This window comes from Sander lucioperca, chromosome 22 (assembly GCF_008315115.2).
Source record: "Sander lucioperca isolate FBNREF2018 chromosome 22, SLUC_FBN_1.2, whole genome shotgun sequence".
In the NCBI taxonomy this organism is placed as follows: Eukaryota; Metazoa; Chordata; class Actinopteri; order Perciformes; family Percidae; genus Sander; species Sander lucioperca.
In genome coordinates, this window is record NC_050194.1 from 17,893,127 (window position 1) to 17,920,831 (window position 27,705).

General features: G+C 39.9%; 1 protein-coding gene across 7 annotated transcripts in view; it reads right to left on the reverse strand.

The window, feature by feature from the left end:
• Nucleotides 1–7,163: 7,163 nt before the first annotated feature.
• The window catches only part of pax2b (paired box 2b), a 31,835-nt gene continuing 11,293 nt past the window's right edge, over nucleotides 7,164–27,705 (reverse strand). For 4 of the 7 annotated variants that reach the window (XM_031315643.2, XM_031315640.2, XM_031315641.2 and 1 more), the window contains exons 6-10: nucleotides 23,545–23,720; nucleotides 20,494–20,608; nucleotides 12,454–12,555; nucleotides 10,157–10,243; nucleotides 7,164–8,728 (exon numbers count right to left, since the gene is read on the reverse strand). In XM_031315643.2, coding sequence (XP_031171503.1) covers nucleotides 8,607–8,728; nucleotides 10,157–10,243; nucleotides 12,454–12,555; nucleotides 20,494–20,608; nucleotides 23,545–23,720 — 602 coding nt within the window. In that variant the 3' untranslated portion in view covers nucleotides 7,164–8,606. Of the gene's footprint in view, nucleotides 8,748–10,156; nucleotides 10,244–12,453; nucleotides 12,556–20,493; nucleotides 20,609–23,544; nucleotides 23,721–27,705 lie in introns of all 7 variants that reach the window. The other 3 variants (XM_031315644.2, XM_031315645.2, XM_031315642.2) reach the window with 1 other exon arrangement.

Genomic DNA, 27,705 nt, shown 5'->3' on the forward strand with positions numbered 1-27,705 from the left:
TTTTTGCTTTTTAGCTAAGTGTTCATCGGGTCCCGGGACACCAGCCTGAGCCTCCATTTCAACAATGAATGAATGAAAAATAGCAATGCGTGTTATCAGAATTCGCACCTAGCCACCTACGTACTGTTGCAGCCAATGAGCAGCAACAGTTTTTAATGTTCTATCAGACTATAGCTACTTGAGAGTCTGCTCTTGAGACTTTGCTCTAATTCTCGGGACAATTACGGCAGGATTCGGGATAACTGCTTGGATTTCGGGACTGTCCCGAATTTTTCGGGACGTCTGGTCACCCTAATGTGTATATAGCCAAGCGTCAATAGTGACCACAATTTTTTTTTATTCACTCGAGCCATATTTAAAAAAAATGGCAGGCTGCAAAACTTAGCGATCAGCTGAGAATCCCGCCTATAGGGGGGTACTATCCGCAGGTGAAACGAAATAGTGAAAAGGACTTGGTACCATAAGTGAGTTAAGTCAAGTCGAGCTGAACCATACTGTGGAAATGAGGCATTAGATCAGTGGATCCAAACATGAGATGACTCTAAATGGTCACAAGCTGATCACCCAGGTAGAAAAGATAAAATAACTAAATTGTGCTACATAAAACCATTTGTATTTGTCACACATTTCTCCAATCTTTTCTTTTTTGTGAAATACCTTACATTGTTACCTATCCAAGTTCCACCCTTTGAGTGTACTGCTCATATACAACACTGTATTAGATGCATTTTTTCTAACAGGAGAATGCGTTCTTGGAGGGGTGTTTATGTTTGTGTTGTTTTTGTGTGAAGAGGTCGTGAGAGTGACCTGACTCCCCTTTCACTGCTGACAACTGATCAGCTGACATACAGTAACACAATGCCAGATATTGTTTCCTCTGCGACCATTAAGTGTTTACATTTTCAAAGCAAGATCACACTTCAGAACAACCCTGGGCATGACAATTGATTTATTTTTTTTCAAAATCCAACAGCCGTCACAACACAAATATTTGTCTGCTCTGTGAATAATTACATTTTTTCCTGCTTTGATTTGGTTTTGTTTCTAAAGGACCTGTTTATGGGAGAAATGACAAGAAGTCGAGTTGACAGGCCTGGAGTGAGACAGTTAAATGCCCCTTGCTGCTCTGGATAATTAATAAATAAAGTACCAGGGGAGTCCTGTCATGGCTTCCTCTATGACAGGGGCTGTCTCCAGTGCGCTAAAGCATTAAATGACCAATTCCTGTCAGGCTAACTTCCACTGCACTCCCTTGGCACCCTCACTCTCATTCTCCCTCTCTCTCTCCCTCTCACACACACACACACTGTCTCTCTTTCTTCCAAAGAGAGCTACTTTGCTCTCTTTGCTCAGAGTTTTTCAGCGACTGATGGCTCTAGTTCATTTCTGCTGAATTAATTGGTCCCTGAATGAATTCTGTTGACAGGGCAATTCATCATGTGTTTGGCCTGACAGTGACTGGGGTGTTGGGAGTGTGGTGGTGGGGGAGGTGAGGGTGAGGGGAGCGGCAGGAGAAGCTGGGGTTATAGAGGGGAAAGGGATGGGGGCTGATGCTTCTGCCCTCTCTTCTACCCGCTTCTATTATTCCCTCTTCTGCGAACAGGAATAGCCTGCATCAAATTCTGCTTTCCCTCCTCACTTCTCTCTGAATATTTCCCAGCTCCCCCCGGTTGCAAACAAACACGCCTGGATGACAGATCCAGCTGATTAGGGATCTCTTCTCTCTGCTTTGGAGGATATCCTCATTACTGGCCAGTCAGGTAGCGAGCCCCGTTAGCCCAGGACCACCAGCACCTGTTATGTGGGACCTGACAAGTTCACTAAGAGAGGTGCATTGCATTAGCCTTTAATTGCATCATGTATCACACAATAGCCATTAGGGTAATTATTTACTGGTGAAAGGTAAATGAGGTTTGGCGCTGGGCTGAGCCAGCCAGGCAGCTAGCCTTGTTTTGGCAGAGGTGTGGCGCTCACCTATACGCTAACACAAATCTAATCGCTGGTCATTTGCTTCATTTGGAAATATCCTGTCATCCAAATCTCACTGCCGCCCCCCCCCCCCCCCTCTTTTCTCACACTCTCTTTCAGTCAAGCAGCACACTTATGTCCAATCAATCAATGCTCACTCATTAAGAACCTCCCCTCAAGTATCCTCTGGATGGTCTCACACAGCAAGAGTCAAAAATTACCTCATAATTGCTCCTCAGGCATCATAACAAGCTAGGCTGCCCCAGTGACACGGCCATACAAACAGGTCTAACACAGGAATTGATGGATACTGAAGAATCATATTATATATTGCCATATCCAATTAGATACAGCACATAAAGCAGCAGATCCATTCCCTCTTTTCGTATCGTCCAAACCACTGCGCAGATATAAAGACGTGAAATGCATTTTCATATTTTCTCCACACCCCCTCCCCTCGTCTTGGTGTGTCACTGCAAATGATAACATCCTGAGGATTTATTGTACATTTGACACACCAGTAACCAAATTATAATTCAGTTGCTGCGGCATATTCATAGAACTACTGTACAAATCGCACAGAGAGAGTGTTCAGTCAGCATTTATTAGTGTGGAGCAGCTCGAAAGGTCAACAGTTAGATCTGACACTGTGGTTTGAAGATATGCATGACAAGGTTCACTGTTATACTGTAATACCTGAAATAGAAGAGGTTTCTGATTGCTGTCAGAACTCTCAGACCTGTTTCTTTAAAAAAATGATAGATGAACAGTATTTAACAAATCATAAATCCATAAGTCGTAATATAATAGAATAAAATAGATTTTTTGTTTTGCAACTTTTGAGGCATACTAATTCAACAATCTACAGAATGAGGCCTATACACATTAAGATAATTACTGCATATCCAATGAGGAGTAATAACTTTAACGTCACAGTTAGATATGGAGCAAGAAATTGAGTATAGAAAATCACAGCTGCAACGGCCCGTTTCATGTATAAAATGTGCAGTAAATCAAGATTTCAGCACTCGTGCATTAACTTGATTACTGAACTAGTTTTTCATCTAAATAAAAATGTCTTCATGCATGCAATAAGTTTTTAAAGTTTCATTGCACAATTTTATATGTAAGCTTGCACTTGGAGTCAGTCTATCTGAGACGTCATTTTTGTGCTTTTACTGTAGATTTTTTATATGAAGTAAATGTTTGATGAGCGATGACAGTGACAGGTGCTGATTAGAGCCAATCAGATCATCCCATCGCACTTATATATATATATATATATATCATACAGTAAATAATATATACTGTATATTTATATTCCAGAGGATGCTGTTGTCATCTGGCATGCTGCAGTCAATTTGAGCCTGATTGACAGTTACATCCAGGTTCACAGTTTATTGGTTTCAGAGGAGAGAGACAGATATGCCAATTTAGACAGGAAAGTGACAAAAAAGTTTCCATCTAAATAGAATAATTCTGCTTCTGGGAATTCTCAGCTGGGGAAAGGAAAGAGTCAAGCTCCCTTTTTTCTCCCTCCTCTTATAACAAGGGCTGTGAATGACAAACATATACGACAGTTAGGGGCTGACAGAACATCCGCGTTTGATGCTTCACAGGGGAGCTATGAAATAAACAACAGGCAGAGAAATTGAATTACAAAGCAAAAAGGGGGACTCTCCTTGTGGACCCACACACTTCACAGTGCACAGAAATAAAACAGCTCAGCTCAGTACATTTCAAAGGAGCTTATTTTATCTTTTTACATTGGATAAAAATATGCGATTGAACACTGGAAACTGAGTATTCTACCTAAAAGAAAAACTTCATAATATTTTCATTTGATATTATATCACTGCTATTCATGCAGGACCAGAGGGTAGAACTTAGGGCTGCACAATTAATCGAATTTTAATCAGGGTCACGATTTTGACTTCCCACGGTCAAATTTGCGCAATCGAGCGATATTTAAAATGTGTCATTCCGTTCATAGAACGCTCCATATCAAAGTTTTTTTTTTTTTTTTTTTTTTTTTTTGCAAAGCCATTCTAGCTCTCCGTAAACCACTGTCTGATCACGTGCCTCCATGAGCCAATCAGAGTTGTTCCCTGCACCGTGCGGCTTAGTTTCTAGATGTAGACAGTCAAAGAGGACAGAGTAACGTGAGGAAAATTCCATCCGTCATGAGGCTATAAACATAAAGAAACAAAAAAATGTCTAATGTAGCAGAGGGCGAGGCCGAGGGGCTTGTCCCGAGAATCGGATCGTCATCCATTGTGTGGAAGCATTTTGGGTTCAAGGCAAGTGACACAAAACAAGAACAGGTCATATGCAAAGAGTGGCGTAAAGTTGTGTTGGCGCCACAAAGCAACACAACGAACCTCTTTAACCACTTAAAAAAACACCATAAAGTTCAATACGATGAATGTATGAGGGCCAAGAAATTCGTTAATAAAAAAAGAACGTTAGAACAAAGCCGTGACGTGTTTTCGCCGATTCATCACAAGTAGTTTAACTGTAGCAAGCATCTTACTATCACAAACGTTATCCACATTCATACATAGACGAAACAAATGATATATCTAGCTACAAAAAGCCTGGAAGTCGGAAGTAGAACGGAAGTAGAACGGAAGTACAACGAGGCGTTGTCATGGAGATGTTACACCGTCAAAAAATCCAAACAGCCAGAGAAAATCTTACCGTGGTGATGCACATATTTGTACATTAGCAGGAATGTAGCACAATATGGATGTGAAAGCAGTTATAATTAGCCTATGTGACAATAAAATTTGTTTTGGTTAAAACCAACAAATAATCGTGATAATTAATCGTGATCTCAATATTGATCAAAATAATCGTGATTATCATTTTGATCGTGCAGCCCTAGTAGAACTTACATTTTTTTCCATTAAAACAAGATTAAAAATAGTGTTTGGATCATGAAATGACTTTGCATAACAACTGAAAAGCTCTACAACTGTATTATATACTCCCATTCTGTCTGACATCATTTCAAATGTACACGCAGCTTTATCGTGTGCTCCTGGAGTCCAAATCCTTTGCAAATCGCACTGTGCTAATCAGGACAGTGTCCACTTGTTGTAAATCAATAATGATATAACTAAGTCATACAAGGCGGCAGTGGTGGAGGGATTATGGAGCAAAGAAAGAGTGAAATAAGCTCTAAGAGGGATTTCATGCATAAATCTCTCCCTGCAACTTAGCACAAATTGAATTCAGGCACACTGCAAGAAAAATTAATTCAGCTTTACAAAGCGAGGAGAGGTTAAACACTTTATGTGCTGCTCAGTGATCCGAATCATGGAAAAAAAAACATTTAGAGGCATTCTCACCGTAGCCCCTGTGCACTGTGTGATCTTTTATACCTGAAAAATAAATACATTTATCTCAAAATAGTCTCATTAGTAACCTGAATTCAATCTGCCATTGTTTGTTTCAACTTTTGTTTACCCATCAAGTTATTTGTCTTCATCAAATAGGCCTACTTCACATTACATTATTTATCTTTACCCATTTCTAGCATTTATATAAGCAGTATATAATAATTTTCACACACATAATATAGTTGTAAGCAATAATAAGGACATTTTAATTGTTATGTATTTGTCAGGTGGGATCTTTCCTACATTGTACACTAATGAGACCATTCTGGGTGAAAGTTAAGGAAATCCTGGTTTGTTGGTTTTGTTCTTTTGCTGCTTTATGTTTATTGGGGAACAGATCTACAATTCAGAATATATCAAAATGTGCATTTTCAGTTATTATGAGAATCGTTTTGAGGCATTGGAAATAAAAGCTCCAGATTTGAAAGTTCGGGTAAATACAATGGTAGAGATAACATCTGTGAGTCTGTGCTCAATTAGTCTCGCTCAACGGATGTACATTGCTGGGATAAAGCCTGATCCGGCATTTATTTTGCACATTATTTTGCAAGGGCACCGCCGCTACATCTGGGCTAAGCGCCGCCCAGGATAGTTGTGATTGTTTAAAAGAAATACAAACAGCGTTTTCTTCTCCTATCCCATGTTGATGCAGTGTAGCCAGACCATACTACCGAGCTGATACAGCGCTGTGGAGATAGGTCTGGAAATTTGAGACTAATGCTCAATAGATTTAAAAGGTAGTTCGGAAGATGGGATTGTCTCCTGGGACCTTTTTTTTAACCTTTTTTATATAGAACTTCTGAGACTTTTTTATATCCATTATTTACACCATATCTTGTGATAGTGTCTAATGCTGAAATTAGATTTTCTTACTGCCATGTACCAACCCTTTCGTAAAGAAACCCCAATAAAAACTTAAACTCCTGCTATCAAGCGTCTGTAATGGATATATTACCAGTTATATAATATAATATAATATTAAACAGCAATAATGGTTTTATTTATCCATCCATCTTCGTCCGCTTATCCGGTATCGGGTCGCGGGGGTAGCAGCTCCAGCAAGGGACCCCAAACTTCCTATTCCCGAGCCACATTAACCAGCTCCGACTGGGGGATCCCGAGGCGTTCCCAGGCCAGGTTGGAGATACAATCCCTCCCCCTAGTCCTGGGTCTTCCCCGAGGCCTCATCCCAGTTTTATTTATGTTTAACAATATTATTTTTATTAATAGTGAAAAACGCCTATCACAATTTACAAGCTGATGTCTTGAAGTTGCTTTTTTGTCCGACCCCAACAGTCCAAAACCCACGGATATTCAATTTACAATGATATAAAACAGAGAAAAGCAGCTAATCCTCACACTTGAGAAGCTGAAACCAGTACATTTTCCTTTAATAAATAACTTATTTAATTGATCAAATATCAGAAATGTTGTAAAATCAATCTTTTTTTCTATCATTTCAGCTCTACTCCAGATTGTCAGAAACACCATTAAGCCCCTTTTGCGTAAAAGATTTCAGACACTTTTATTATTGTACAAGTGAGACCAGCATAATGAAAGTGATAATACTCATGAACATGAAAGACATTTTGTCTTACTGTATTTACAGAGAAGTGTCTTCACATCACACACAAAAAAATCCTTCTACAAAATGAACAATTTGTAAATAACATAACAATTAAATAAACTTCACCTACCTTTAGGTTTACAGCTGAATATGCATATGATGACCATCTCTGCACTGCATAGAATTTATACATATACTTTTCCTCATGAACGTGTTTTTTTTTCTCCCTAATAACAACAATAATACTGCTCTCATGATGCATATAGGTGGCCTGTAAATAAACATTAACAATAACTAAGTCTTTGGCAAATGCAAATACATTCACTTGACAGATGAAGAAACCATCATTCCAGCTTGATTCAAAGTAATAACTTGGCCTGAAACATGTGAGGGAGCTGAAGTTAGGAGGGAACATGTTTAAGGCATTTAGCTGAAATCGTGGCTCTGCTTTTTGACATTATTGGAGTCGTCAGAATCAGAGTGAATCTGGATGCTTCTGGCATCAAACTAGACAAATGATACTGGTTTGACTTGGGATGGCTGTTATATCCTATTTTTCTGTGGTTGAATGCCAAAGACTTAATCAACTTAAATAAAAATGTAAGCTGTGAGAACATAGTAGTGCATGTCAAGGCAGTGACATAATGGGCCTTGAATTACAGGAAAAAGTGTGAAACTGTAAGTGCCTTTTCCGACTGAAACTTATTAGAATTACACTCAGTTTCATGAAATAAAGCAAATATGCATCATCATTTTTCTGCATAATAACGCTCCAGTGTTGCAAACCTCCAACATAGTGCAAAATAAACAAAAAACACAAAAAGGTTTTGCCTGATGACCTCTTGTATCCTGACAAATAAGAAATCGTAAAACACTAGCCAAGCAGTCTGCAGTTTAGTTGTTACGAATTATAAAAAATTAAATAAAAAAATCATTTTAAGAATATATTTACTAGTTTCTTGAAATCTTGCAAATAGCGGGCCATGGTGATATATTGTCATGGCTCCCTCTATTTTCAAACGGATGTTTCTTTATTTATTTTATTTTCATTTTTACATCTTGATTGTGTATCACAGAGAACATGTCCTAATCTTCTCATGGCATCAAAAGCGATCGATTTACTCATGCTGGATGTTTGGTTGGTGACTGTTCAGATGGATAAAAACAACGTTAGCCTGCCACAGCCTGCATGTGCTGCTGCTATTCTCCTCTGATCTCACTGTGCTTCCATCTGAATCGGAGTGGGAGACGAAAAGAAACAGGAAAAAAAGGCTGCTGCTAATTTTAAGCTCCGGACAGCGTCCCTGCTGAGAGCCGTCAAGAAAAGGAATGTACAGTATTGATCCGTGATGGAATGAAACTGTGACACTGCCACAGGGGGGAAATAAATTCAGATATTTTTGTTTTTAGTCTTTTTTTTTTTTTTCCATTTTTTTTTTTTTTTTTTTACTGCAATTAGCCACAGTTTTCATCGTGTGTGTGAAGTGACTTTCAATGTCTCTGATGATCTTCTTGTAGTTTTTTTTTTTTTTGGCTTTGAGTGTCCAAAAAAGCTGCGAGGAGAGAGAGAAGTCGTCTGGAGTCCCCCCAAAAAACGTTAAGTTTCTCATTGTGTGAGCTGGGAACATTTTATGCGCAGTTGCTCAGTGTCCAGTGGACCATGCCGCTTACACCGGGGCAATATGGAGGCTAAGGCCATGGTCCTGCAGGTTGATTTGGTTTCCATGGTAACTAGTGACGGTCATAGGCAGTGGCAGCAGTGGGAGGGGCGGAGCCTCTCGATGCGGCACTATAATAATAAGGGGAACCTGAAAGTTAACAGAAGAACGAACCATTTCAAACAACAACAAAATGCCATTTACCAGATGTATTATCATTATTAGTAGTGCAATTGTTAATGAGCTGTTGTTTTACACATTGTTCCACACTGAAAAGCTCTTTTACTCAAAATGTTAATGGTTAATTGACCGTCCGCTAAGCCCCAACCTCATATTTACTGTTTTTATGCCTGTCAAGCTATTCACTCCTTTATGGGCACATAATGCAGTTTACAATGACGACTATTTACTTGAAATTTTAATAATTTATGATTATTGCAGACAGAGATAGACAAAAGTAGGTTTATAATTTCTAGCCAGCGTGGGACAGTTAACATAACCTGTAAAAAAAAAAATTAAAAACAAAAAAGCTAAAAATGCTAACGTTAGGTCTATGACTAGGCTGAAAACGTCATATTCATCTGACTCATGTTAATGTTTCTAGCTAACTGGTTTAAAAAAAAGAATCTTGGTCTTATGCACTTGAGGGCTACATACAGTACATGATATCGTGCTTAAAGACTGATTGTACGATGAGGTCAGACTGTTATTTTTTTTTATTTTATCTTGTTCTTTTATTCGGTTGCGGATTTGTTAATTTTTAACAAGGGGTTCGTTTAGTTCACTCACGACTAGCGATACGCCCCATGAACGACTCTTGTGGTAGAGAATATTATAGATCCATACGAACCTGACAGGAGGACCGGACTCAGTGAGAAATTCGCAATTACGAATCTGTTTGCTACTTCAGCACCAGGGACAGCGCCATGGATTTAGCAATACACAGCACAGATAGGTACTAATATATCAGAGCCATGGTCATATATTCTAACTTGCACAAACCTCAGTCACATAACAGGATGAGGACTAACTGATGTGTCGCAAATGTAGCGCTATCTCGGGTAACAAACAAAGAGAAGGACAGAGCTGCTAACGTTAGCCTCTACCCTTATAACATCCGCGACCAGCTTTCACACAGTGGGTCTGCTCATCTAAACAGGGCTTTTTTAAATGTAACCGGTAACCTCACATACTAATGCAGTTAGTTAATGATGTGCTGCTGGCTTTAGAATTTACTACTGTAAATAGTAAGCTAGTTTTCAGGGCATGCTAACGATTACAGCTCAGGATAGAGCAGCTAAACACACTGTTTAATCCATTCCTTACACTTTTGCTTTTGTGTTTTTGGAAAGCTGAGAAAAAAGACAACACCCTCAAAACTCGTATGTAAAGGTAGAGTATGTCCCTTATTACAGCCCCATGCACATTGTTTTGGCATGTGGAGAAATCCAAAGCTGCTGTGGTTACTAACAGTTGCTAAGGTTACAATTGGACGATCGTTGTTCGGTGGAGGGGTGAAGCGAATGGTCAGCTAATCCAGTTTCTTACTCTCTACTCACTTAGTAATGCTGGGTTGCTGAATCGCCAAGCGTCATTGTAGGTTGTGTACTGTGGGTGACTGTAGGGGTTCCCTGAAAACTCACTCCCTGCAAAACAAAACAACAAATCAATTAGCATTTCAATGCATCAAACCATTACCCCGTTCACATGCAGTCATTTCTCGTCATTCAAAACAGGATGCAATTGGAGGGGGAAAATGATAGTCATCGATGTGCGACCAGTCAAGCAAGTAATTTATTTCTTTTTCATTTCACTTAAGTTATGCAACACTGAACAATACAGGATGTGACACTGAAGGCGGCTTTCCCTGTCCCATTTATGGATATCTACCCATTCTTCTTCCTCCACTATATTCCAAACCGGTTTAATAAATACAGAGTGGTAATAAACAGTTTCATGCATACATTTTTGATATGCTGCAATAAATCCTGCAGCCTTTCTTGGAAGAATTTTTTAACACCTCCAATCTGAACCCCCTCCGGTCTGGGTTCTGGTGTTTGGAGCGATGGGATTTCATTGCAGGGGAACTAACTTGGAGCATGTCAGTGAACACTGCTGTTGATTCAACACGTTTCTTTCTTTTATGACACAATAAAGGCTAGATTTTATATAAAGCTGGTGAGAAATGGCTTTGCTTTAACAGTGTTTTGCGCCTGTCACTAAATCTTAGTGGTTGTGTATAGGATGAATGGGTTGTAACACAAAACCACAAGCCATGGGATTAAGGCCCTCATCTTTTGCTTTGTGCCACATAAGAACAAATGGAAAGTAAAAGTATGTTTGACTTGACAGTTTTCCACCGACATGATTTAACAGTTTTATTAATCAAAATCCAAAAGTAAATCCAGACTGCACTGCCACTGAGTGCTACCACATCCTCCCCTGTTTTTACTGGTAGCTGTTAAATGGACTCAACTATAGCATACAGCAATGGTATGTCAAAAAAATGTAAAGTCTCTATATTTTCAAAATAGCTTTTCATAACAGAGGCAGAGAGAAAACCTATAAAGCACTTAAAGAGTGCACGCCTACTGTGTGCCAAAGTTTATTTAGATTAAAGGCTAATCATTGAAATAATAATACATGTTCAGAAAGCCGATTTGCCTCAAAATACATAGTGTCGAAGCATCGTGGGATACATGTGGCAGATTTTCTTTATTCATATCAAGTGTTGTGTAAGTGTTGTCATTTAGCAAAAATTATTGATTTTGTTTTTTTAAAAGGTCAGTTTACCCCAAAAAACATTTTAACAAATCTTTTACTTTGAACACCACAAACAAAATTCAATTCACCTTCATTGTATTGGCAGTGGCAGGAACATAAGATTTCTTAAAATCTGCACTGTAACATGCCACTAGAGGTATGAAGAAATGTGCATATTTGTAATTTTGGTTTGACACTTTAAGAAAACATTTACAATCCTGTTCTTCCATGACCTAATTTTCGAGTTTCAATGATATAAAATAAAGTTTTTTTCAGATTACCTGCTGACTAACAGATTTAAACAAATGGTACGGTTATCATAACCCTCTTGGCTGAGGTGATAACGAAGCTCGTCATCGTAGCCCTTCATAAAGGAGAAGAGAGGAACAGCCAGAGCCTGTGATGGGTTGTGTGATTGGTAAATTATATGCAAACACATGACACACTCCACTGGTTTCCCCATCCATGTGGTTTAATCACATCGAAGCAAAATGCCGGCTGTGGTTTGGTGAAAATGTGTGAGGTGATGCGGGAGCTGTAAAAAAGCGTATAACCCAGCACCAAAACTGCATCCCTGGCAGTGAAACACAAGCCTGACCTCCTCAGAGAGACAACGATTTGAATATTTACCGGGCTCCCATGCCTCTGCCTTTTGACCCTTAACTGTTTGCTGTGAACCTGAACTGCAGGTTAAGTAGAGGAGGGGAAAGGGATATGCTCTGGAGCCCAGAGGCTGGGGAGGGCTAGTAGTGCCGTTTATCGACGGCTGGTGTGAATGGCCACGCTGGGAGATAATGAGCCAATAAGGCAGAGAGAAAAGCGGGGAAGGAAAGGGAGATCAACTGTCCTCTCTCCTGTCTCTGATCACTTATTCAGCCTGTCTAATCCCATCATACACACAGAGCTAATATAAGGATGGGTGTGCCTCTTGCTCTGCAGGTCAATATTTACCGCCTATCTACGTAATTTGGCGCTAAAGTCTCTTCACTCTGCTTCTTTAGCTTCACACCTGTTCATCTTTAGGACAGTGCCACCTGTTAAATAGACCCCTAATGACAATATGAAGCAGTGACATGTGTCATCTCTCACTCACCAGGAACCATTCCAGCGAGCGTGGAGGTCGGGTAGCTGCCCTGGCCTGTGGGGGGAACGTGAGGGGGGTACCCAGGTAAGGTTGTGTTGGCCATATCCCGCCCTGAAGAGACAAAATGAAACGACAACAAAAAAAAGACACTTCATCAGTGCTTTCCAGTTTTAATCTGTGACTAGAAACTGCATTAAAATACAACTTTTTGGATTGAATGTTGTAGTGGATGAAGTCTTCAGATCAGCAATATAGCACTGAAAGAAATACTCTATTACAAGTAACAGTTTTGCATCAAATCAAAATGTGCTTACTGTAAATATCAAAAATACTCACATTGCAGATTGGTCCCTTTCTGATTCTTAGGGTTATTGAGTTACTGGGATATTATTACTTATGCATTTAATGATGTAGCATGCAGAGTTGGAGCTATTTTTGTATACTATACTGAATATATTGTTGGTTTGTTAATGAAATACAAAATTGTCATACCTATTTTATATAAAAAAATCTAAATCTAAGTAAATAAGTGTGTAACTGCTCTGTCAAATAAAAGTAGTCAAGTAAAAAGTACAATGTTGAAATGTTGCGCACTGAAATGTCATGAAGGTGAATACGTACAACTATCTCAAAACTGCTTAAAAACAATACTTGAGTATATGTTCTTCTTTACTTTCTATCTCTGCTTTTAGTGTTCAATTTCAAAATGCAAACCAGCTACTGCAGTTATATAACACACACAGTAAAAATGTTACTTTAGACATCATGACTCATCACCACCACCGCAAGTCAGTCAGCACCACAACTCGATTTTCATTGTAGTTTAGAGATAGTTTCAAAGAACATAGGTTCATTTAAACACCAGAAAAGATCAGTCTGCCGCTCTAACAGTTGAACTGAAAACAAGATAGCAGCTGCTGCTTTGAGCCAACTGAATACTGGTCATATAAATATGTCCCCTCATTACACATTTCCAACTTTTCTAAATATGGCAGCCTCTCTCTTCCTATGCGGCTGTAAAGTTCGAGCACATTGGCCTCTCTGCAGAGCTTCACCCGTCCGGCTGCAGATATTCAACTCTGTAATTGAGAGTGACGGTTGGGTTGTCCTCGCTTTGGACAAAACTGCACGTAACCCCAATCCGCACAGGGGCCCCTGTTATATTGTCAGCTGTGAGGGCCACTTGGACTCAATGGAACTTTAATGAGGCACTAGTGGACAAAATGCATGCTAGTCTATGTTGTTGCCTTTACAAACAAACTCTTGACTACCCAAAGGAAAAGTTTTTATCATGATGGGGCAAAATGATTTTGCATTTTTCTTGTTCTTTATGGAACAGTGTGTCACTAAGTCAATTCACAGCCTGGTGGAGTCTACAGATACTTTTTGCATCCTTTAACATCGGTGTAGACTATAGTACTGTTTTTTCATGACATACAGTTTCAATATTAGGATGGCCAATGTGATTGTTACTTTATTTTATACTGCTATAAAATACTTTATAGTTTGGAAAAATAATACCTGTTTATTCATCTTCATTGGATATTGTGTGTACTCGTTTGTACTTTGTGACAGTTGCCTTAGTCTATTTATGTTGTTTGTATTTATTGTTGTATGCTGTTTTCAGCAGAGGAGGGTCTTCCTAGTCCACACAGCATTCCGGGATGGGAGAAAAACGTGCTCTGGTTTATTGCTATTTCTTTAAACCAATCACAAACGCTTGGGCGGCGCTAAGTGCCGGACGGAGCAAAGATACCTGCAAAATAGCCTCGGAACTTGTTTTGGTGGAAGGCGTACTTTCAAAAGTTGTTTTAGTTGTGCAACAGAAAACTCAGATTGGACAGATAGCTCTAGCTAGCTGTCTGGATTTACCCTGCAGAGATCTGAGGAGCAGTTAACCGTAGTCCTCATAAATTGACCAGAGTTTAAAATTCCAACACAAAGAAAGTGGAAGGTAACGGACATCCGGCTGAAAATGAGGGACATTCAGCGGATCTTCCGGGAGCACCGGAGCAATCCCCTAAATGGATCGTCGTCGATATTGACTATATATTTTGGTACACTGCAGCACACCTGAAAGGTCTCAGTTTATGCAGAGAAAAATATAAAATAATCTGCAAAAATAAATACCATTCTTCATACAGACAATACAACTATTGCAACACTTTACCTCCCATTGACAAAACCCATTTATCTGTCCAAATATTGAAAACTGACTCTTGCTGCCAATTAGCATTGCTAATGAGGGCATAAACCAAAGGAAAATGTAGATATTGGATCAAAAAATCCAATTCATACGTGAAATATCATGAGCAACTTATTTGTTTAATTGAGGGTGAGCAAATGGGCCCTCTGGGTATTGAAGTACCTGCTACTGCAGGCTGGCAGGCATACTGGCTGCAGTGGGGGCCACGGGGGGCTGGGGAGTGAAACGGCTGGTGAAGAGGCCTGGATGGCTACGAGACTCAGGCCTGCCAGGGAGAAGGAGGAGGAGAGAATGGGGGTGGAAGGAGCCATGGAAGCCTCGTATGGCTATTACACTGATCTTGGACAATTAAATAATCTCAAACACGTGCACAAATACTGAAATTAACAGGACTTGTTTTCAAGGATATTGTCATGACACTTTTAGCAGTTCATTTTAGATTCCTAGTGGCAGAAAGCAATTGCACTTTTTACTTCACTTATTCCAATTTACAGCTATAGCTACTTTGCAGACTGTATGATTTGCTATAGAATATGATGCATTGCTATAGATTAAACTACTGAACAGAATTTAAAGCGTTTTAAATTAGCTCCACCCTGACATGCTACCTCATTAAAATGCTGCCTAGATTTACGTCAATACTAAACTACAAACTATATATATATAGGCAGCATTTTAATGAGGTAGCATGTCAGGATGGAGCTAATTTAAACCACTTTTTTTTTTTAATGCAGAGCTTCCACTTCTGCATTACAAAATGTAGTTGTATCTTAATAAAAAAAATACCATACTGTTGTCATAGAGTCCTAGGAGTTGTTATTGGATGGCTGTGGAGCAGCTCCAAGTTTCTCAGTCTGTTGCTCAACCAAAGAGAGATTTGTTCAAAGTCACTATATTACACAATATTACAGAAAATACAAATGGGAGATCTATTTTGTACTGGATTCTCTGTAAAAAAAAGCCAAAATGTGATCATGAAATTTTACAGTAAAGAAAAGATTCGGTCTTACTGCTCTCTATTATTTGCAAATCTCAGCACTGATTGCTGTATTGTATGAGGCCTGCTGAGATGTGACTTTTGGTTAAAGCGCCGAGACTGGAGGGCTGCGGAGTTAAAGAGCTTTACAGAGAAGAGTGAGGTCATGCCGGACCTTTCATTTATAATAAGAATTAGTTAGCCACAAGCCAGTGCACATAAGTCAAAAGGAGCTGTGGGAGTACTGTAGGTGGGGGGTCCAGCAGGGGTGAAGCAGATTGTGTGTGTGTGTGTGTCTGTCTGTCTGTCTGTCTGTCTGTCTGTCTGTGTAGACATTGGTTACTATTGTCTTAATTGTTTCAGCAAACACTGACCCAATCTTTTCTTCATTATTATTGCAGCAGCTACAGCAGTCGTACATGTTTAATAAAAGTAAATACTCTTATCTCTTTATTATCTCGCTTCAAAGAGATGAAATACATTACGAGCACCAGATCCCTGCCTTACTGTTCAGTCTGATGGGGAACAGTTTAATCTCTTTAAGATATAGCAAAACTGCAATGCAAGAAATGCAGTTATTGCAACTAGAGATGCCAATCTCGCTTTTTCCTCTTCAGATTCTGAATCAGATTTGGTTTGTTTCAGTGTTGGAACTGAGCAAATTTTAGGTTGTAAATGAAAACCGTCAAACACCAAATTTCAATGTATTGTTATTGCAATTTTATAACATCGGTGAATGGCTCTAAGGCTCGCACTTAATGTGGGCCGGTACTTTGTAGCTGATACCTGATCGATATTAGCCCTGATACTGATCCAGTGTATCGAATCAGGACATCAATACTTTCAACTTAATTTCAGTGGACATTTCAGTCTTCATTCTGACCTAATCTTAATTCTAACCTAATCTAAATAGTAACAATAAAACACACATTTTGGTGGGGTTTTTTGTTTCATTTTTGGGAGTAGACGAGTGTTTTGGTAAGAGTAGGAGTTATTATCTTAATGTGTAAATGTACGAAAGCAAAAGATTGGAGATGTGGAGAATATGTTTTCTTAAAGGTTTGTAATGAATGCTAACAAGAGTCTATTGCCATCAACTTCAGTCTTTTTTCCATCACATGTTGACTCCTATAATAATAATACTAATAATAATCACAGCCTCTGTTGAATACTGTTTTTGTGTATTCCAGGATACAGTTGGCAGTAACTGCCAGCAGCTCTGTGACTGTTGCTCTATGTCCCCTTTAAAGCCCTCTTTCTGAGAGGCGCCAGTTCGGAGAACTCTCTGTACAGCAATGATAGCCTCATTAGCTGCTTCCTAGCCTTTGTTGTTTTTACAACAGAGATGTGTGTCCAGATTCTCATTAAAAGATGGGCTTCTGTATATTGCTGCTTCCTTTGACAGTCCCCTTAGATTGAACGCCAGCAAATCAAGCTATTTATTTTCCTCTGCCCTCTTTTTCTTTCCCTGCGAAAATCAATTCAAAGATTTTTTTTGGTTTGCTGTTACAAAAGCCTGTTGATTCTGTCTCAATTTGAGTAGTGGCTTGTAATGGTCGCTGCTGAGCTGGGAATACAGTAGTTCCTGCTTTTGGTTTGCCGATTTTTACAGACAAGATTGTTTGAGTCTTCGACAAACGGAACAAATGACAGCATACTGACAGCACTACTGGTGATTTTTTTCAATATGAACTACACAGAGTGACTGAAAACATCATACAGTTTTAAATTATTTTGTCAACACTTTGAGAAGACAAAGATCAACCCACAACAACGTGACAAGAAACTATTACGTGTGTTTTTTTCATTGACATCAACTCAGTTCCTTAAAACACAAACGAAAAAGCAAGATGACCTTCTCTTTATTTGGCACGGCAACAAAGTAATTTGTGAATGACTCTTTTGCTTGCAAGAGTATTAAATTTAGCATGACAGGGACACCTTCATGTTTGCTACAACAACAACCAAAAATCTTTTGACCTCAGTTTTCTAGGCTATATGCAGAATGGGGCAATTTATCACAAGCCAAAAAATCTCAGCACCCTAATTAATTACAACTAAGTAAAGAATGTTTGGAGAGCCAAATTGCTTTAATTCCCCAAACACTGGCTGAAAGTCATTCATTATCAAATGTGTGCTCAAAGGTTAGTTTGCTTTTGTAAAGACGAAATAAGCATTAATTTCGGAACCTGGGCCTGCGTTTCTCCCCTGTGGGGAGACGGGCGAGCGGTTTGTCATGAGGCCACACATCACTTACGGCAGGTTCGCTGTCTGATCTTTGCTCGCTGCTCACTGGACAACGGCAGGTCCTGATACTTTCTGTGTAGTTCACCCTGAGAGCACTCACTCACCTTAATTGAATGTGGATTGTTGTATTTGGTGGATGGAGTTTTGTTTAGAGAATTGACAGGAGCGTACTGGAGCAGCTGCTTGAGGAGGAGAAGTGTCATTGACACGGGGGCTTTAAGCCTTTGGAGGCCTCCATTAACAGGCCCAGCAGGGAATATGTTTAAAGAGTCTTCAGTATGCAGACACTGAGTGGAGATGTGTAAAACTCCCACTGAGTGCTCCAGGGAATCCGCTCAGTGCTCAGAGACGGCTCTTCAGCCTGAAGCACCATCAAGAAAACAGGTGGGCTCTGACTAATTTCAGGAAATACAGAAACTCTCTATAGAAATAGTGGACAATTGGCCGTATCAAGGCCATCTCTCCATTTATTTCTCAAAATACACAAAAAAGTTCAGAGCTCCTCCTTCTGCTATTCATGAATTCAGCCACGACTCACACTATTTGAATTTTAAGCAGTTCGAATGAACAAGAATACGAAGCACTTGAGATGAAATCCATCTCTCGAAGGGAATTCATCAAAGAAATGACTTCCCATATCAACAATAGAAATTACCTCACAATATGCAATTGTCCTATCCACATATTCATGGAACCCTTTGGTGTTTTTATGGGGTAAGAGGGACTATTTAGCAGGTAGTACAGCATTAATGTGGAGGAGAGGGAGAGAGAAAAAATCTGTTTTAATGGAAGTGGCTTCTTGCCGCTGAATTTCGATGATGTGCACAATGCCCTTAAATCCCTTTCTTATTTGAGCCTGCTTTGCAGGTACTTTTGAGCCTTAATAGGATAAGCAAAGGACACAAAAGATTTCTATCTCTCAAGTCTTCAGTTCACTGAGAATCCCGATCTCTGGCAATGAGCACTTCATGAATCATTCATTTTTAATAGATTATGCAAATTCCAGGACATAAAATCAACAAGATCAATAACTGCAGCATTTTAATTGGTGTTGGAAAACATTTTAAGGATGAACATAATCTCCAGTTCTTTCCCCCGTAAAGACACAATTAATTTGAAATTGGATCTCGGCCTAAATACTGCAGATAATTTACTACTTTTTGCATGGCTTAAAATTCCTCTGGTAGGCTTATCGCTGGCAAGTAAACTGTAATGCTCAGCCATTAGAGAGACCACACACCTGAATATCACCTAATATCCACACAGGCAGCCACTGAGGGAAAACCAAGCAGAGGAGCCACTAACCAAATACTAATTACCAAGTGGAAGTCAGAGTGATGTTTGTGTCATTAGTTTAACCTCCGCATGCTTTATTCCTCTGCCTCCAGTGAGATCTGCCACCAGAAAAGGGCATGGAATAAACTTATTTACTAACACAAAAGCAAGTAATGCGCTTTTCATAAGCACACACACACACACACACACACACACACACACACACACACACACGCACACGCTGCAATGCATACAATCCCATCTTTCTTCCTCTACATGTCTCTTTGCACCTGTAAAACAGTAAGGAGACCCTCTCTTCAGAGACCATCTAAAATATCCCAGGTGCAAACAAAGCCGCTTGCATTCTACGGGGCCATCAGTCCACAAAGGACAAACACACACCTTTCTTCTCAGGAGGCCTGCCTTACAGGGGAAATCTACCTCCCACATATTAATGAGAAAAGGGCCCTTTCTTTTCTCATAAGACTGCTTGGCTATCATTTGAGAAGGGGGGCTGCAGCAATTTTCAATCACCCTGTCCTCCCCCACGCAGAACTCCTTGCCTTTGATGGCTGCTGCATAATTATATGAATTTTAATAAAAGCTCTGTATATAAATCTCAGGCCCTGACAGTCATAGTAAACTTTCAGTAAACTTAACCTTCTTCTTGGTAATAACACGGCAACAACGAAACAATATTTCAATTAGCAAGGCAGTCATTAACTGTGACAAGGAGAGGAGACACCGAGGGAGGGGGAGATGGGGGGGGAAGAAATAGGAGGGTGAAATAAATGATCATAGTGTTAGAGTTAGGCGGCAGAAATGCCAGAACGTATTTACAGAGGCACATTACTCGTGCTTTGAGACACACAAACTGTCTCCCGGCGAACAAATCACAGGAGCAACACAGCAGCAGCCAACAAGCAGTCAGTCCTGCATGGTGGCCTTTTTTGTGAGACCTTGCTCTGATACACAGTCATAGTTGTGATGTGCTGACACCCAAAGGTCCTTGTCTGTCCAGCGGTGACTGAACAGCTCACCCCCCCTTGCCCCACCCCACAATCTCTCTTATCACCCTGCTTGCTCAGCAAACAACCAGGCGGAGGACAGCTGCTAAGCTTTTATCGCATCACTGTACCACCTTTTCAGCTCAGAGTGAAATGGTATTAAAAAAGTCTTCACACTTAACTTTTTGGTTTGCTTTTATTTTCACACATTTCATTTTTTTTGTCAATTGCACAAGCATTCTTAGTTGTTTTTCTCATTCTTTTACATTGTTCAAACCCCCTCAGCTGAAGCTGTGGCGTGGCAGCATAAAGGCGTACTGTATGGCACTTGATCTTACCTACAGGGTAGCTTTGTGACACACTGGGGCCCAGGTCTGGGTGGACGCTAGAGGATAAACTGGGCTTGACTTCATCCAGGCTGGAATTCAGGGCAGGGAGCGAGTACTCATTAGCCTGGGAAAAGGACAGTTGAATCATTACACAACCAAACAATACCAAGATGGAAATCCTCCCTTCTCCTCCTCCATTAAGCGCTCCACACAGGCCTGTGCGACTATACATTTGTACGAGAGCATTGTGTGCGTGTGTGTGTGTGTGTGTGTGTTTGTGTGTGTGTTGGTGCAGGGTGGCAGTTCAAGCATATCATGAATGTATTTTGGTATTGTCTGAGAGGAAGTGGGATTTTGAGATGAGTGAAAAGCCAAGGCGTCAGCTGGCCCTTTGTGCTTGACTGCAGTCCTACCCCTGATCAGCCAAGGGAGAAAGCAGTTCTGCTTTGTTACAGGCTCACCATGTGGCCCTGTTTGAGAGACACCAGTCACCTTTTTTTTTAGCTTTTTGCTTTTAATTTGGAGTCTAACCCACCTTTAAATTTCATTACCGCTTATCTCTGAATAGAATCACTTGTAAAACTTGCACTTTTTGTTAACATTTAGCTGTTTGAGTTTTTGCTTCTTGTGTGCATTCAGACTTTGTATTAAAGGACTAGTTCACCCAAATCACTAGCAAAACACACGTTTTTAATGCTAGCAGTATCTTGCGATGCAAATAATTTTATGTGCTCAGATTTTGAAATGTCCACCTTTTGAAAATTCCATCTCAACCCCACTTTAAAGGTGGTAAGTGGAATCAGTGCGTTAGTGCTGCTTTTTTTTTTTCTTCCAAAAAACATTTATGTTTTTAATTAAAAAAACTTGGTGCCATTTGAAAATGTTCTATACTGGAGGCAATGTGATACCTGAGTTACCGGAGTACCAATACCTAAACATTGCTTAAAAAAAAACTACATTTAAGACAAACTACTCAAATGTTGGATGTTTTCAAAACACAGCTGAAGCCCTAAATTGTGTATATATATATATATATATATATATATATATATATATGTATATATATATATATATATGTATATATGTATATATATATATGTATATATATGTATATATGTATATATGTATATATATATATATATATATATGTATATATGTATATATATATATATATATATATAAATATGTATATGTGATTTAAAGTAAGACTATGGATTTAAAGTAAGACAGGCATTTGATGCCAACTTTTGGTGTAGTTGAGATTTTCAATACCCAGGGCCAGTTGGTGCCAAAAAGTATGTCTTTCCAGAAATAATGTCCTGGTTACTCTGGATAATCAACAAAAAACTGATTTAATACAGACTGCTTCCTGAGTAGAAAGTAGTTCCAGTAAAAAGAATTCACAGCCAAGTCTATCTGGATGGAAATAAAACCAAACATGTATTTTTGTAATTTTGGTGAACTGACCCTTTAACAAAAAATACTAAATCTAAAAATAATCTCTTTCCAGCTTGTCTCTCATTGTCAGGTTTCTTTTTGTTAATCCACTAGAAGACACTCATGGCAGATGTTAGCAGGTTCTTTTAATGAGATGAGACTTCCGGAGTCTGAGTGTTGACAATGTTTGTCCAAAGCCCAGTGTGAGCCTGAGTGGCTCAGTGGGCCGCGCTCCCACAGGGGGACGCCCGTGACCCCGCTCTTGTCTGCCACTATCACAGACAAACTCTAATTGTCTGCTACAACTGTTCACTGGCACAATGTCGGATGTTTTCCTCTATTCTCGGAGGCTTCAGACGCCAAACAGACGTTTTATCATGCAGATAAAGGGCAGAAGGGGGAAAACTGAAAAGATAGGTCTGAAAGGGATGACCAAATGGCTAGCAGAAGTGTGGGAGGGGTGAATCCATTGAGTTTTGCATCTCCAGAATGGGTTTTTAATGCCTCGCTACAGAACCCAGACACTGGCTAATAGGGCCACAAAAAAAAAAAAAAACATGAGGCACCCATGAAAGGGAAAGTGCTCTGATTAATACTGCATTAAATTAAACCTGATTTTTCTAGACTGTTCCTGGCCTCCTTTTTTCTTTTTTCTTTACTTGCCCTCTTTTTTAGTCTTACCCTTTTCCCTCTGCCTTTTAATACTCTCCCTGACGTTCTTTGTGATTGCAAGTCATTTCCAATTCGTTTTGGTATTGATCTTCCAGTAGAAATCAGTTTTGTAATTAGCTGCAAATTAGGCCCTCTTCTGGAGGTGAGGCCTGTCCCACTGATTTATCACCTGCGTAATTCGCCCCGATTGGAGAGAAATTAAAATGAACTCAATTAGGCGAGTGCTTTTGCTTTATGGGTCCGACTTGTAGTTCGGTGGGAAAAATTAATAGTCTCTTGTTGTTTAATAGTATAATGAAAGTAAATAAAGGTTATCCATTGTAATAAGCCCAGAGCTTTTAATAAGCGGTGGTTTCTTGCTGTCGTTTTGGCGTGGGGGGTGGCTGGTCCCCAAATGCCTCTTAATTTTTGAAATGAGGATGGATGGCCAGTGTGGCTCAAATATCAGAAGGAAGGAGCAGGAATACTACATGTTGTCATACATCCATTTCATGAATACATGTTACAATAAAGGCAGCCTTCGAGACTGCATCAGTCATTAAACATCAAAATATGACACTGAAATGGAAAATGAACAACAAAGGCAAGAAGCAGCCGTTGAATAACACAGCAAAAATGGAGGAAAAATCTAGGTATTGATTAATTTCATGTTGCCTTACTGTTATTCTCAATTATAGGGGATACAGGGAATGTGTTTTTCATCAGAAAATCAATAATGTGTGGGAGTTTTCCTGGTGATCCCTCCAGCATTATACATGCTGGGTTGTAATCCAGTGCTTGAACACCTCAGACGTTTGTTTAATTAGCTTTCTGGGTATAGGTTTGGGAATATTTGTGACAAAGGTGTTTTTCTTTTTGAGCTAGAATCAGCATCGCATGCACACTTTGGGTGTATTTACTTGTACATTATGTGGAGAAAGAGCAGAAGTGGTGAGTTGCAGTGCTACTAACCTGTTCAGGTTTGATGTGCTCCGATGTGGGGAAGACGTCAGGGTACGAGGGGCGTTCAAAGACCCGGTCCAGCGCTTCCAGCTGCTGCTGGGTGAAGGCATCTGCCCTAAGGTGTTTCCGTAAACTCTCCACACTACCCTGAGAATCACTGTTTGGGCCAGAACCATCTGAACCATCTACAAGAAGAAAGAGCAACAATCGAGACACTGACCCCGGGAAGCTGGCCTTTACTTCAATCTATGCACTTTATATTCTCCTCATGTATTTTCTGCACCACCTACTGTAGGGGATCTGAGGAGGACAGAAAGGGATGGAGTGCAGGTTTTCCCACTCCTTAATGGCTGTAGTGAGCCACTGGCTACATCCCTACACCCCCCCCCCCCGCCACAGTAGTAACACCATCATGATCTGAAAGCCCTCTAGTAATTGATGGATTACCATCACTTGCAAATATATACATGTTGTGGCAAGCATGTATATTAATGAAAGCAGCAGCTAGCCCATTATAGTGCCTTTTTCCCCCTCCTTTCCTCGCCAAAACCCTCTTGGTGCTCGCTGAAATCAAGAGCAGTTTTTTTTTTAACACAATTTCCCTTTCACAATTCAATACTGCTTTCATTTTCTGCGAGTGTGGTGGTTTCATTTGGAAACAGCGGCAGAGGACAAGAGGCTGAATAAAATCGTACAGTCTGGTTCAATCATCCTGCTCTCCAAACACAGGAATTTTCTCCTGACTCCTGACCTGATTACCCGGCAGTTGGGAGAAGGATGCCTTAGCTTTTCCCGTTGTCACTTGTGTGTGACGCTTTAAAGCCTTTACAGACCAACCTACCATACCTCCTTCCCTCTCCCTTTTTCCTCCCTCCATCACCCCCTCCATGTATCCTGGCTGCAGTGGCTGTGTCTCCTCCCTGGATCCAGAAAGCTTCAGCTCCCTTACAAATCTGTCATTCTAAATTTGCGGCAGATTATGTTCTCCCCTCAGTGGGAGAGTGGTGATATATGATATGCAAGGCCCCTATTGATTGCCTGATCTGGTGGCAAGAGGGAGCTGAAATGAACTTGAAATGAACATCATGCCTCACCTCATTGTGCGTATAATACTCTACTTAATCCCACATTTTTCTCTGCCATGGAATTCAATTGATCAATCATGTCTGTGTGATAGTACCATTTGGGAGGGTTATTGCCATTCTATTCTGCTGCTTGACCTTTTTTTTACCGGCAGAGGCCAGAGGATGAACCCGACTCTGAGCTATAAAAGAGTGTGTGTGTGTGTGTGTGTGTGTGTGTGTGAGTGAGTGAGTGAGTGATTGTGTGTGTGTGTGTGTGTCTGAGCCTGTGTGAGTGTGTGTAACCTGGAATTGTGCTGATGGCTGCGAAAATGTCAAGCAATAAATATCACGAGTTTGCTAACAATATCTTGTTAACTATTCTATTTTCACTGCACAGATGAATGTATGACTTATTTACAAGTGATGCACCGATGTGATACAGTATGTTGGATCGTTATCGGTGCCGATACTGATCTCATTAGGTCGACTGGGTTTTGGCCATGATGTGACAGATTTCATTATAAAAATCAAAGGCTTTTGCTATCATTTCATTCAGTCATAGCGAGCTGCCGACTCAGTTTTTAGTGGCACAGTAATTCCTGTCCTCATGGTACCTTACATAAAGGTATAAAGGTAATATAAACAGGTGAGGTAAACATGTCTTAAATATGGGAAAAAGAGATCACTGGTCTGCTATCGAGAGATACACTGAGTTGAGGTATCAGTATTGGGAGAGAAAAGTTGGATCGGTGCATCACAATCATTTACCCCTCACAGTGTCATCTGTAATGTCGTTAAGCTTGTGAAACGCTTGATTTTACCTCAACATTTCCTCTTACGTCTCTATATATATGGGGGTTGAAAACCAAACATTTTCCACACTGTATGAAAGTATTTTACTTTCCAGTGAAAACCAATTAACTCTTACATTTTGTCAGAGCTCCTTAACTTTTTAAAAATCCACCATGTTATCTCAAAACTTCATCTAGCTTAAATAGGTTTTTATTCTTCATAACATGGAATTGGATTAGAATGTAAAAAAAAAAAAAGAAAGTTTGACATTTTGGGAGATATACGTATTTGCTTTCTTGGTGAGAGTTTGATGAGAAGATCAATACCAATCATGTTTGTCAGATATGAAGGTATATGGAGATGCTTAGCTTAGCTTAGCATTAAGACTGGAAACAGGGTGAGACAGCTAGCCTGGCTCTCTGCAAAGGTAAAACATATTCCTTCCAGCACCCCTAAAGCTCACTTTCCCCCCCAGCTTCTAGTTTATGCTAAGCTAAGCTAAGCTAGCCGTCTCCTGACTGTAGCTTCATATTTAATTCACAGAAATGACTCATCCAACTCTTGGGAAGAAAGCAAATAGGTTAAACTTTTCCTTGCTACATTTAAATAAAAAAACATTTGGTCCATACAGGTGAATATTCAGCATGTTTTTTCAGGCCCTCACCGACTATAGCTGGTGCTTGTCACTTTATCAAACTCCATTGTTCTCTTTGCTACCAAAGCAAATAGAGTCATTAATTACTTTGCATCAGCCGGCCCAAGCCACAACACCTAATCAATACCCCCCCCCCACCCACCACCACCACCACCACCATATTTTTCATTCACCACTGTGGAATACACTTCCCACACACAAGACAAACCATCCTAGGTCAACCTATATACTCTTCCTCCCACTCAGACTGAGGACACCTCCCAGCTACTTACTCCCAGCTGACAAATCAGAAGCAACGTGTGTTTTGGTAATGACGATGATTCTGGTGACAATTAGAAAGTTTATGTTGCTGTACGCTATGTCAAGCGTAAATCAAGTGAATTATCATTAATCATTTTCAAAGCCATAGCATCAGTCGCCCAAAAAAACGTGTAGAAGTTATGACTCTTTTCTCTGTCGGGAGCAAAGGAGGAAGTAGTGATGTTATTATAGAGCCACGTAGTGTCAACAAAACGAGTCAACTGTTTCCGTTTTCTACCGACAGTCAACGTTTGTATCTTTCAACCATGACCACCATTGTAACCTTAACCAAGTACTCAATTAAACCCAAACCATGCTCTTTTCTTTTCCTTCCTTCCCCATTTGTCTTCCGAAAACGCTTCTATGTAGTTCCAAACAGCGTACTTTTTCCTTCAATTTGAAGGACTTGTCATTTTAAGACACTTACAATAAGACATAAAAAAACAATGTTTTTTTTTGCATATTCAGAAGAATACTGTTATTTCATGACTCTGATGATTCTGCTCGAACTTGGCAGAAAAACCTGTTGCTATGGTATTTTCATGCACAAATCAGAATTCAATAATAAACAACAGACCTGATAAAGCAGATTAGTTGTTTTTGGGCATTACATACTTATTCATTGTACCTAATTGTGTTTTTTTCCAACTTTCACTTTGATTTTTTGCTTAAATGTTGTTCTATGTTAAATAGAAATATTTACAATTTGAAAAAGTTTTCAGGTGCTGTTAGGTATCTATAAGCACTTCTCGTCACTACAAGAAGTCAGAGTCATCATTTGGACATTTTGAATTCTGCCCATTATGCAGCGGCGGTGATACTAATCTTTGACCACAGTGGCTTTGTCGGTGCGTTACACGCTTGTCCCGCTCCATGGTCGTTTATTGATCATCACTGGAGTTGAGTGTATTCATCTTGACATCGGTCTGTATTAACACTCCGGTAACGAGGGAGCAGCCTCTATCAGATCAGATAACCGGCTCTATAAAGCAGACTCCTCTCTGCGGGTTTGGCACCCAGAGGTCACAACCCCTAGCAGGAGGCTTTAGTCAAAGCAACTCTGGGACTTGGAGTCTGAGTCTGACTGCCCGCCAAACAAAAACAGAATCATTATCATGATTGAAGAGCAGGTTGAGTATGGATAGTATAGCTTTAATAATAGTCTGACTTTAATAGAGGAACAGAATGATTTCAGAATAAAAATGTAAAGTTTGTCATGCTATAAAAATAGAGTTTCTAAATTCCTGTTGAGGCATGGGGAGGTGAGCTGGCACCTTGAGGTCATGAAAGCCCCCCTCAGATGTATGAGCTTACCCCCCCCCCCCCATCTCAGTCTGCTCCTTGTTTAAATAACATGTC